Genomic DNA, 12,999 nt, shown 5'->3' with positions numbered 1-12,999 from the left:
CTGTCCATTCATAGTTTCTTCAGGAATCTTAAGGCGTGCTAAACTATGTCAAATTCTTTTCAGCATCTGTTGAGATGATCATGCAATTTCTGTCTTCAGGTCTGTTACTGTTATTGTATATGTGATTTATTAATATGTATATGTTAAGCTAACCTTGCATCTCTGCTATGAAACGAGTTTGGTATTGATATATGATCTTAATTTGTTCTAAAATTCTGTTTTGCAAGTATTTTGTTGAGAATTTTTGTATCTGAGCTTATCAGGAATTTGGTGTGTAGTTCCCTGTTTTTGGCTTTGGCTTTGTCCAGTTTTGGCATCAGGGTAATAGTATAATGGCTCTGTAGGATGGATTGATGCCCCCCACCTTGGTATTTTGTGAAATGGTTTGAAAAATGTTGGTATCCAGCAAGCCCTCTGGATCTGCATGTCTCTGCTTGTCAGTGCTGGGGTTATCCAGCCCTAGTACCTGGCTTAATGCGGGTGTTGGGGATGGATCCAAACTGAGGTTCTTACACTTGGGCAGCATATACTTCACCCACTGACCCATTTCTGAACAGTGTGTTTTGTTTATTTTATGTGAGTGCTCCTGATGAGTTGTCTTCACCCTAGGTTTATGCTCAGAGGGAAGCCAACTACAATAGCACCGGTGGTAGTGTGAGAGCATTTTCCAGTGTTGGGCACAAGAGATGATACTGTTTTATCTCCTATAAGGTTTAGAGACAGGGATACTAGGGTAATGGGTGGAGAAAATAGAACACACATACTGGGCTAAATGTATCAGTATTTAAGTAGGGAAGTGAAGGAGGAATGAGAAAGAATGTGCTTAAAAGTGCTTGCTCTGCGAGGTCCTGAATCAGAATTCCCAGCATTGATGTAAAAAGCCAGGCATGGGTTGGGGATTTAGCTCAGTGGTAGAGCGCTTGCCTAGCAAGGGCAAGGCCCTGGGTTCGGTCCCCAGCTCCGAAAAAAAGAAAAAAAAAAGAAAAAGAAAAAAATGCAAACAGCAAAAAGCCAGGCATGGCTACAACATGGACCTGTAATACCAGCACTGGAACCATGAAGGCCAGTGAATCTCTAGAGCACTCTAGCTAACCACCCAAATGAAAAAAGGCAAGCGTCCACTTTAATGAGTGTCTTAGTTAGGGTTCCTATTACTGTGGTAAAACACCATAGCCAAGTCCATTAGCATCATGGAGGGGAGCATGGCAGCAAGTCAGGCAGACATAGCACTGGAACAGCAACTAAGAGCTTATAACTCAGTCCACGAGCAGGGAGCAGAGAGACCTAACTGGAAATAGCACAAGTCTTTTGAAACCTCAGAGTCTACCACCAGTAATGTACTTTCTCCAACAAGGACACATCTCCTAATCCTCTCAACCACCAGCCAGGAAACAGATATTCAAATGTCCAAGATTATGGGGTCATCTTATTCAAACCACCACATTCCACTGCCTGGTCCCCATAGTGCAAGCCATAATGCAAATTCAGTTCAGCTTCATTGTCGTTCAGTCTCAAGACTTAAAAGGCCCAGCCTCTTCTGAGACTCAAGGCAATCTCTTAATTGTAACTGGGTAAAACTAAAAAGCAAATCACATACTTCCAACATACAGTGGCACAGAGAATACATCAACATTCCCAAAGGGAGGAATCAGGGCATAGTGAAGAAATACTGGACCAAAGCAAGACCATAATTCAGCAGAGTAAATGCCAAATCTCATAACTCTGTCCAGTGTCAAAGGACTTAGATGGCTCTGCTCTTCTTTACTGCCTGCAAATACATCAGTCTCTTGGGTTGCTTCACATGGCTCTGGCACGTCTTACATATTGTGGTCTCTAATGAAACTCAAGATTCATTTATATAGTTTCACACAATGATTTCATGGGGCCTCCATGCAGGGACTCCCCTGCCACACTCTTGGTGTCAGAGGCTCTCCTTAGCCACAGTCGAGTGTATCCTTTGTGACTGTAAAGTGGATGACATTGCTAAATTCAGCTCCCGGCTTAGGATGCACCCTCACCCCCTTGGATCACATTTGCATTCTTGTTCTTGTTTAGGAGCACAAAAGTCCTTTTCCTTTCACGAGTGGGATCTTGCCTAAAGACACTATCTTTATTCCAGGGCAGATTTGGACCCTCTTTAATGGTACTAATTTCTTCCCATACAAGCCTTGACCATACCCTTTCTCTTGCCAATGTCCTTTTTTTTCTCCATGAACTCTGCATTTTCTATTTCTTTCTGCTCCACTTGTTCTTTTTCGTTGTAAACCAGCATAAGAATGATTACTAATAATTGTGCAACAGAATCAGTGTTTGTCTTGGATTCTCTTCTGCCAAAGAAATTACTCCATTACTTTTAGATGTATCTCCAAGCAGCATCTTAGGAGGAAGACAAAAGAAGCCACATTCTCTGCCAAAGTATCACAGGGACAGGCTCTGGCCCAGTTTCTAATACTGTTCCCCCTGAAATCCATTAAGTTAAACCTTCACAGTCCAAATGGCTCTTGGCACTGCTGTCTGCCAAGCTCTTACCAGGATGGCTCACTAAGCTCTGCTTACAGTGCTCAACTGCTTTTCTAGTCCTCAGTCCCAAAGGCTTCCACATTCCTAAAAGAAAGAAAAAGAAAGAGAAAGGAAGGAAGAAGAAGGAGAAACAACACACAGTCAGGTCTATCACATCAATAGCTTTAGTTCCCGGTAACAACTTTTGTCTTAGATAGTCTATTTGAGGGGATGCTGTAAAGAAACTTCTGACATGAGCGTGTTGGTCTAATTTTGTTCTAACTCACTGAAACTCTTTCCTCTTACTTATGTCATCATGTGCTATGGTTTGTATATGCTCTGCCCATTAGAAGGTGTGGCCTTGTGGCAGAAGGTATGTCTCTGTGGGCATGGGCTTTGAGACCCTCGTCCTAGCTTCCTGGAAGACAATCTTCTCTTGTTTGCCTTCAACAAGATGTAGAACTGAGTTCCTTGCTGCCATGCCTGTCTGGACACTGCCATGTTCCGACCTTGATGTTAATGGACTGGACCTCTGAACTTATAAGCTAACCTGAATTAAGTGTTGTCCTTATAAGAGTTGCCTTGGTCATGGTGTCTGTTCACAGCAGTAAAACCCTAACTAAGACATCATGAAAGCTTGAATTGGTTAGTTGCTCCCCTTTTCAGTAGGAGTACACTATAAGGCTCCTGTGGGTACCTAATGTTTCAGGAAGCAATGAGAATGTGTGTCTGTGTGTCAGTCTGTGTGTGTGTAAATATATAATATTTGTGATGTACATAAAATATTTTTCTTTTTTAAAGATTGATTTATTTATTTTATGTATATGAGTATTCTCCAGACACACCAGAAGAGGGCATTGGATCTCTTTTTTTCTTTTTTTTTTTGTTTTTTCTTTTTTTCGGAGCTGGGGACCGAACCCAGGCTTGCTCTACCACTGAGCTAAATCCCCAACCCCGGCACTGGATCTCATATATATGGTTGTGAGCCACTATGTGGTTGCTGGGAATTGAACTGCGAACCTCTTGAAGAGCAATCATTGCTCCAAACCACTGAGTCATTTCTCCAGCCCATGTTTTTCTTATATACACAAAGCTTTACTCTTTTACCTTGAGTCAATTTTTTTTAAAGACAGTGTCTCACTGTCGGTGTGACCTTGGCTGTCTTGGAACTAGCTCTATAAACCAGGATGGCCTTGAACTCACATAAATCCCCATGTCTTTTTACCTCCCCAGTGCTGGGATTGAAGGTAGGTACTACTATGCCCAGCTGAAGGTTAATTTTAAGTACATTAGAATTAATTGGCAAGGGCTGGAGAGGTGGCTCAGCGGTTAAGAGCACCCAACTGCTCTTCCAGAGGTCCTGAGTTCAATTCCCAGCAACCACATGGTGGCTCACAACCATCTGTAAAGAGATCTGATGCCCTCTTCCGGTGTATCTGAAGACAGCTACAGTGTACTTATATATAATAAATGAATAAATAAATCTTTTAAAAAAAAGAATTAATTGGCAAGTATCTTAGAGAAGCTCTCATCCATTACTGGCTGACTGGAACTTACTACGTACACTAGGCTGGCCTTAAACTTACAGATAATTGTCTGTGTGCCTGACTTTTCTTTCTTAGTGCCTTTCTTCTCTTCTTATCCCTTATGCTTAAAGCTGTGCTAAAATATCTTTATTAAGTCCCAACTCTTAAAAAAAACCCACTTGACTCTGAACATTATGACACTATGACAAGTCAATCTGACAATTCAGGAGGCTATTGACTAACAGATAAGTAGCATACACACTGGGTGCTCTGGTCAAAGACGTGATTCATATCCTCAGCGAGGGGGGGGGGGAGAGAGAGAACATAAAATGTAATCATTCTCTCCAGAGTGGTGTACACTTGGGAAGCCATGCACTGCTTATTTCTGGAGTTGACCTTTAATGTTTTTTGACTGCTGTTGGCCCTGAATATCTGGAACCACAGCAAGCACAGCCATGGCTAAGGGGAGTGAGGAGGTTCTGCTATGCTAGAAGGATCCACAGTGAGTAGAGCCATGGCTAAGGGGAGGAGGTTCTGCTGTGCTAGAATTGTTATTTACAGGGACTGATGTGCACTCAGAAATACCCATGCAGCCATGTGTACACCAGACTGATGAACACCTCTCCCAGCATCTTTCCCAGCTCACTGAGAGAACTGAAGCTCAGCCAATGGACTGGTTAATGTGATGCTCTGGGATACGACGTGTCTGCGTGTTGAGAAGCCTGGAGGAAATACCTCTGACTCTGTAGGGTGTGAGAAGTTATAACTAAGAATGAAGGCCGTGGAGCTGGAGAGATGGGCTCAGCAGTTAAATCAGTGCTGCTCTTGCAGAGGACCCAGATTCCGTTCACAGCACCTGTGTGGGGTGGCTCACAGCTGTAAGTCCAGCTCCAGGACGTCCAGCACCACCTTCTGTAGACACTTGGCACACAAACAGCATACTCATAAACAGACACAAGCATACACATAAGTACATTTCTTTCTTTCTTTCTTTTTTTTTTTTTTTTGAGACTGTTTTTCTGTGTAACCCCAGTAATGGGATTAAAGGTATGCACTACCATGCCCAGCAATAAATAAAATCTAAGTTTTTAAGTTTAAAATTTTTAACAAGTTTAAATACTTTAAAAGAAGGAAAAGATGCAAGACTATGTTGTTTCCTAAGAGGATGACAGTTGGATGGAATTTATAAAAATGCTGCCTTTCCGCCTGTGCATGCCTCTAGGGGCTGTCGGAAAGCCTGAGGCACCTTCCAGGTGAAAGTGTGCTTCAGCACAGGGCCGTCGAGATTTGTCAGTATTCTTTTGCTTCATGCCTGTCTGTTTCCTGTGGACCTGCCTCCTTCTGAATTGCTGGGCTGATAATGGCCTGGCCCTGCTTCTCACTGACACAGGCGAGCATGAGCGTCTATGACATCGCAGACGTGCTGGGAGGAGGAGGATGCTTAGGATCTGTGGTCTTCTCCGAGTCGTTCTTGACGTCTCAGATCCTGGTTAAAGAAAAGGGTAAGTGCGTGTGATGGCAAGAAAGCAAACCTGGGAAAACTTTTTTTACACACAAAATACATGATAAACTAAGTCAAAGATGGCATAAACTGATTGATACTTTACTTAAAATAGGCAAATGGTATAATTGTAATTGGTGAATAGTAAATTAATAAGAAAATGTTATTCGGTAGTTACCTGGTCAAAAATGCAAACAGGCTGTTCATGGAAGTAGAAAATAAAAAATAAGGCAGGATATATTTATTTGTAAAGATTTGTAGCCTCAATAATGGTCAGGAGGCCACAACTTAACACAAATCAATTTCCATTTACTACTCCTTATATTGGCCAAAGGAAAGAACTATAAAGGATGATAATGTGTGGTGCTGGCAGTGTCCCCAGTTAGCCGGCTGTGGGTTGTTTTTCTTCCTGGGCAGAGAGCATGGTTGTGCAATTAGTCCATCAAGTGCTTCAGCAGCTTTTGTAAATCTCTGCCCTACAGCAGCGGCAGCAAGTGCCCCCTCTAGTGTTATAAACCTCATTACAGGTCTTGGGTTGCAGAGTTCCGGGTTCTCCTAAGAGTGAGCTACTTTCTTACAGGCCTAGGAAACTAGGATGCTGTGCTCTACAAGTGTCACTTCCTATGCAGACTTAGAGAATTGGGATTTCTCAGCCCCTGGCAGCAGCTACAGCACCTATTAGCGCTGGTGGACCTTGTGCCCTCCCTCCGCAGTTGTCTACCCTCACTAATTCTGCCATCCCCCCTGTTCTTACCACAGTTGCTGTCAGACTGTGCCTCTGCCTCTGCTTCGCTGTAAAGCAGCTAGCCACATTGCTGCTCTTGTGGCTCGGCCTATGAACTGTGCAGTATCGCTGCTCCTTTGCTGCCTCTGCTGTCATTGTCATCTTAAATCTTGACTACTTCCTTCTTCATACCATGTCACCCAGCGCCATTAAAAGTACACAAGAGGGGTTGAGGATTTAGCTCAGTGGTGCGCAAGGCCCTGGGTTCAGTCCCCAGCTCCGAAAAAAAAAAAAGTACACAAGAAAAGACCACTTGAGAGAAGCCTCATTGGACTTTAATGTTGTAATACCAGGGGAGGCAGCTGAGGAGGGTATCTCCCAGGTAATTCGGCAAGTGTGTATGTAACCTGAGAGGAAGGCTTTGCACCAATCACAGTATGTCTTGCATGTAAACCAAGGAGTGTTTTCACTCTTCACTTCATTGTCTTTTTGGTGCCAGTCGCAGCAGTCACTCTGCTAGGCCACTGGGGGAAGCGCCCATCTCTGACCTCAGTAAATGGTTGCAGCAACATCTCAAGTGTTCTACGGTGTGTGATAACAAAGTCTGCTGCAAACTGAATAGTTCTTGCTGAGGCCGCACCTTCAGGAGCAGAGCAATGAGCTATTGTGGTTATGTAGTTTTCTTGAGGTATTAGTGGAATGTTTAGAACAGTTAGCATAGAGTCATCTAGGTGGCCATTTGACTTGAAGTCCTCTGTTCGAAAATACCCAGAGCAGCCAGGGGGAGTCCCAAACTACCAGTTAATCAAATAGTCCTTTCTTGTACCAGCTTGGCTTGTTTACAAGAACATAAAACATCGAAATACTTACAATAGGAACGTTTTTGTAGTGGTGAGTACAGGACATGTCTATAATCCCAGCACTCTGGGTCAGAGGCTGGAGAATCACTATCACAAGCTCAAAGCCAGCTTGGTCTAGAAAGCAAGGCCTAGAAAAGCTGTCACTACATAGTCAGACACTGTCTCAAAAGAACAAAAGGAAAAAAATGCACAGACTTATCGTTATCATGAAATAGGATTTTAATAGATTTTTTTGGAGTTTTTAACACCTGTTTAGTGCTCCAATCAGAGCATTTTTTTCTCATCTGTCTCAGTAAAATTATCTTGCTCTCTTAGTTACTTTTCTTTTGCTGTGACAGAACACTATGACCAAGGTGACTTATAGAAAAAAGAGTTTAATTGTGGTATGGTTTTAGAGTGCTAATGACAAAGACAGAACAGCAGGAGCAGCTGATAGCTGACAGCAGGAAGCAGAGAGAGTGCTGCTCCTTGAGCACCGCCACATCTTTAAACCTTCCCAAATAGCTCTACCAACTGGGGACCAAGTATTCAAGCATATGAGCCTATCAAGGCCATTCTGAAACCACAGAACTTTTCTCTGACCTCCATAGGCTTTTTTCATATAAAAATGCATTCAAGATAACTCCAAAATCCTTATAGTCTTTCAGTCTTAATACTGCTTAAAGGCCCAGACTTTAAAAGTCTCTTCTGAGACTTAAAAAAATTACTTATTTTTACTTTATGTACAGTGGTGTTTTAACTTAACTATGTCTGTATGAGGGTGTCTGATCCCGTAGAATAGCAGTTACAGACAGTTGTGAGCTGCCATTCGAGTGCTGGGAATTGAACCCAGTGCTCTAGAAGAGTAGCCAGTGCTCTTAACCGCTGAGCCATCTTTCCAACCCCTCAAGCAATCTCCTAATTGTAAGCTCCTATAAAATCAAAAGGCAAATTACATTCTTCTAACATATAATGGCACAGAACATGCATTATCATTCAAAAGAGAGGAGTCAGGGAATACTGAGGGAATATTTGACCAAAGCAAAACCAAAACCCAGCAGAGCAACTCCAAATCCTGTGGCTCTGTGTCTGATGTCAAAGGACTTATTAGATGGGTCTTGCCTTCTAGTTTTGCTGTCTGTAACTGTTAGCATTCTGTCTCAGCTCACCCCTCCTCACTCACTTGTTCTCTCTTGCTGTCTCGCTCTTGTTCTTGCCTTCCCTTTCCTCCTTTCTCTCTATTCCCTTACCCCCTCTTGATCCATGTGTTCATGGAGAGAGCTTCTACTTCTCCTCCCTCTGCCCTCCTCTCTGCCTTCCTCTGGCTTCCTCTGCCTTCCTCTGCCTCTATGGCCCTATTGACTCATCTCCCCCTGCCCTGAATAAACTCTATTCTGTATTATACCTTCATGTGGCTAGTCCCTTGGGGAAGGGGTACCTCAACATGGGCCCACTCGTGGAGGCACCCCCTTCCCCATACCTGACTACACCTGCATAGAACTCATCCCCCTCTCTTTAACTTTTTATAAACACATCAGTGACATCTGGTGATAGTAGATGTGGGTACAAGTAGGCCTGCAAGGTGGGTGGGTATGGTAGTTAGACATAACTGACATGTCTTTGGTCTTCCCACAGATGGCACTATTACCCCAGAGACCAGTTACATCATCCTGACAGCTGCCATCCCCAGATTCTGTTCCTGGCTGGTCAGTATTACGTACAGGTCACAGTGGACCTAAACAGAAAATCATGGGGCAAACATTTAAGGAAGAACCTCCTTACAGGCTCCCTGCAGGGCTGTTAGACTGTGATCCAGCTTTTATTTAGAATAAAAGCCAATTATAGTCTTAGAAAGCTTCAGAAAAGGAAGCTAAGTTATTTGTGAAGTCATGCAAGGAAGACATTAACACCCTCACGTTGGAGATGAAACACTAGAGCCTGGACTGATACCCAGGGACTGGTTCTAGTGCTGCTTCGAGGCTCTGCCTGCCCAGGGTCTCACAGAGTTTTCAGACATTGATTTCTTCTCTGGTCAGAGTGATTGCTGCTGCTTTCCTAAGTATCTCTCTACTGTAGAAAAGTCTTGTTTTCTTTGATGAGGCTAGGTCTGAATTTGGTTTCTTTGTTGGTTTGGTTGGTTTGTTTTAGACTGGGTGTCATAACTCAGGCTGGCCACAAACTCTCACTGTGCAGAGAGGAGGGCCTTGAGTACTTGATCCTTCTGCCTCCACCTTTCAAATCCTAGGACTACATTGCACCACCATTCCCAGGTTAGTGTTTTGGAACATAGAAAATATGTTAGCAAGAAATCTTGTATTTAAAAGTTTAAGTACTAGCTGGGTGTGGTAGTATTGGCCATTAGTTCCTGCACTGGGGAGGGAGAGGCAGGTGACTCTCTGTGAGTTTGAGGCCAGCCTGCTCTACAAATAGAGTTCCAAGACAGCCAAGGCTACACAGAAAAACCCTGTCTTGAAAAACAAAACAAAATGAAACAAAACAAAAACTTCAAACATTGCAGTGATGCACGAACTTCTTGATGAGAGTGTATAAGCCCCCCCCCCCCAAAATGGCTCAATATACGGAAATCCATCAATGTAATATAAACAAACTCAAAGACAAAACCACATGATCATCTCATTAGATGCTGAGAAAGCATTTGACAAAATTCAATACCCCATCATGTTAAAAGTCCTGGAAAAATCAGGAATTTAAGGCCCATACCTAGACATAATAAAAGCAATATATACCAAACCAATAGCCAACATCAAACTAAATGGAGAGAAACTTGAAGCAATTTCACTAAAATCAGGGACTAGACAAGGCTGCCCACTCTCTCCCTACTTATTCAATAAAGTATTTGAAGTCCTAGCCAGAGCAATCAGACTACGAAAGGAGGTCAAAGGAATGCAAATTGGAAAGGAAGAAGTCAAAATATCACTATATGGAGATGATATGATAGTACTTAAGTGACCTCAAAAATTTCACCAGAAAACTCCTAAACCTGATAAAGTGGATGGATATAAAATTGACTCAAACAAATCAATCAGTAGCCTTCCTCTACTCAAAGGATAAACAGGCTGAGAAAGAAATTAGGGAAACAACACCTTTCACAATAGTCACAAATAACAAAATACCTTGGTGTGACTCTAACTAAGCAAGTGAAAGATCTGTATGACAAGAACTTCAAGTCTCGAACCCCCAGTGAACTAGACTATGGGGGGAGGGCGGCAATGGGGGGAGGGTTGGGAGGGGAACACCCATAAGGAAGGGGTGGAGGGGGATTTTGCCCGGAAACCGGGAAAGGGAATAACACTTGAAATGTATATAAGAAATACTCAAGTTAATAAAAAAAAAAAAAAAAAAAAAAAAGATTAAAATGGAGACTGAAGGAACACCCATTCAGAGCCTGCCCCACATGTGGCCCATACATATACAGCCACCCAATTAGACAAGATGGATGAAGCAAAGAAGTTTAGGCCGACAGGAGCTGGATGTAGATCGCTCCTGAGAGACACAGCCAGAATACAGCAAACACAGAGGCGAATGCCAGCAGCAAACCACTAAAGAATAGGACCCCCGTTGAAGGAATCAGAGAAAGAACTGGAAGAGCTTGAAGGGGCTCGAGACCCCATATGTACAACAATGCCAAGCAACCAGAGCTTCCAGGGACTAAGCCAATACCTAAAGACTATACATGGACTGACCCTGGACTCTAACCTCATAGGTAGCAATGAATATCCTAGTAAGAGCACCAGTGGAAGGGGAAGCCCTGGGTCCTGCTAAGATTGAACCCCCAGTGAACTATTTTGTTGGGGGGAGGGCGGCAATGGGGGGAGGATGGGGAGGGGAGCACCCATAAAGAAGGGAATGGGGGAGGGGGATGTTTGCCCGGAAACCGGGAAAGGGAATAACACCTGAAATGTATACAAGAAATACTCAAGTTAATAAAAAAAAAATCTTGAATCAAAAAAAAAAAAAAAAAGAACTTCAAGTCTCTGAAGAAAGAAAGTGAAGAAGATCTCAGAAGATGGAAAGACCTCACTTGCTCAAGGATTGGCAGGATTAATATAGTAAAAATGGCCATCTTGCTAGAAGCAATCTACAGATTCAGTGCAATCCCCATTAAAATCCCAATTCAATTCTTTATAGAGTTAGAAAGAACAATTTGCAAATCCATTTGTAATAACAAAAAACCCAGGATAGCAAAAACTATCCTCAATAATAAAAGAACTTCTCAGGGAATCACCATCCCTGACCTCCAGCTGTATTAATGAACAATAGTGATAAAAACTGTATGGTGTTGGTACAGAGACAGGCGTGTAGATCAATGGAATAGAATTGAAGACCCAGAAATGAACCCACACACCTATGGTCACTTGATCTTTGACAAAGGAGCTAAAACCGTCCAGTGGAAAAAAAACCAGCATTTTCAACAAATGGTGCTGGTTCAATTGGAGGTCAGCATGTAGAAGAATGCAAATCGATCCATTCTTATCACCCTGTACAAAGTTTAAGTCCAAGTGCAAGAACCCCAACATAAAACCAAATACATTTAAACTAATAGAAGAGAAAGTGGGGAAGAGCCTTGAACACACAGGCACAGGGGAAAATGTCCTAAACAGAACACCAGTGGCTTATACTCTTAAGTTCAAGAATCAACAAATAGGACCTCATAAAATTGCAAAGCAAAAGATGCTCTAACATATAACAAGGACACATGCTCCACTATGTTCATAGCAGCCTTCTTTATAATAGCCAGAATCTGGAAAGAACCCAGATGCTCCTCAACAGGGGAATGGATACAGAAAATGTGATACAACTACACAATGGTTTACTACTCAGCTATTAAAAACAGTGATTTCATGAAATTCTTAGGCAAATGGATAGAACTAGAAAATATCATCCTGAGTGGGGTATCCCAGTCACAAAAGAACACACATAGTATGTACTCACTGATAAGTGGATATTAGCCCAAAAGCTCGGAATACACAAGATACAATTCACAGACTTTATGAAGCTCAATAAGAAGGAAGACAAAAATATGGATGCTGCAGTCCTTAGAATGGGGAACAAAATACTCATGGAGGAAATACAGGGACAAAGGATGGAGCAGAAACTGAAGGAAAGGCCAGCCAGAGACTGCCTGACCTGGGAGTCCATCCCATGCAGCCAGTAAACCCAGTCACTATTGCTGATGCAAACAATGCCTGCTGACAGAAGTGCTATGGATGTCTCCTGAGAGGCTCTGCCAGAGCCTTACTGATACAGATGAGGATGCTTGCAGCTAACCATCAGACTGAGCACAGTACCCCAATGGAGGAGTTAGAGAAAGGACTGAAGGAGCTGAAGGGGTTTGGAACCCCATAGGAAAAACAACAATATCAGCCAACCATATGCCCAAAAGCTCCCCGGGACTAAACCAACCAAAAAGTACACATGGAGGGACCCATGGCTTTAGCTGCATATGTAGCAGAGGATGGCATTGTCTCGCATCAATAGGAGGAGAAGCCCTTGGTCCTGTGAAGGCTCATTTCCCCATTGTAGGGGAACGCCAGGGTATAGAAGTGGGAGTGGGTGGATGGGAGGGAGAGCATCCTCATAGAAGCAGGGAAAGGGGCAATGGGAGAGGGGGGAACCAGGAAAAGGGATAACATTTGAAATGTAAATACATAAAATACCCAATTTTAAAAAAAGGGTGATGAGCAGAGGTGGGCTGGTAACGCATCTCTGAATGCTGGTCAAGACTGAGTGGTAGCTAGGTGCCTTCACACACGACCTGTAACCTCCCTTTCCTGAGCTGTGTTCAGGGCATTGCAGGTATCTTATTGGAAAGGACAAAGTTAAAGGGAAGTCTCATTTTCCCAATTCAGTCTGCAGAGGACACTGATATGTAACTCTTTTTAGTTAAAA

The 12,999-nt window shown here is 43.0% G+C and overlaps 1 protein-coding gene across 8 annotated transcripts in view; it reads left to right on the top strand.

The window, feature by feature from the left end:
- Dnaaf9 (dynein axonemal assembly factor 9) overlaps positions 1-12,999 on the top strand; it is a 134,548-nt gene that overhangs the window by 62,646 nt on the left and 58,903 nt on the right. For all 8 annotated transcript variants that reach the window (XM_087653888.1, XM_087653891.1, XM_087653887.1 and 5 more), the window contains 2 exon segments: positions 5,416-5,527; positions 8,725-8,795. In XM_087653888.1, the coding sequence (XP_087510014.1) occupies positions 5,416-5,527; positions 8,725-8,795 (183 nt within the window).

This window comes from Rattus norvegicus, chromosome 3, assembly GCF_021556685.1.
Source record: "Rattus norvegicus strain SHRSP/BbbUtx chromosome 3, alternate assembly SHRSP_T2T, whole genome shotgun sequence".
Taxonomy (NCBI): Eukaryota; Metazoa; Chordata; class Mammalia; order Rodentia; family Muridae; genus Rattus; species Rattus norvegicus.
This window is presented reverse-complemented; position numbering and strand designations above follow the sequence as displayed.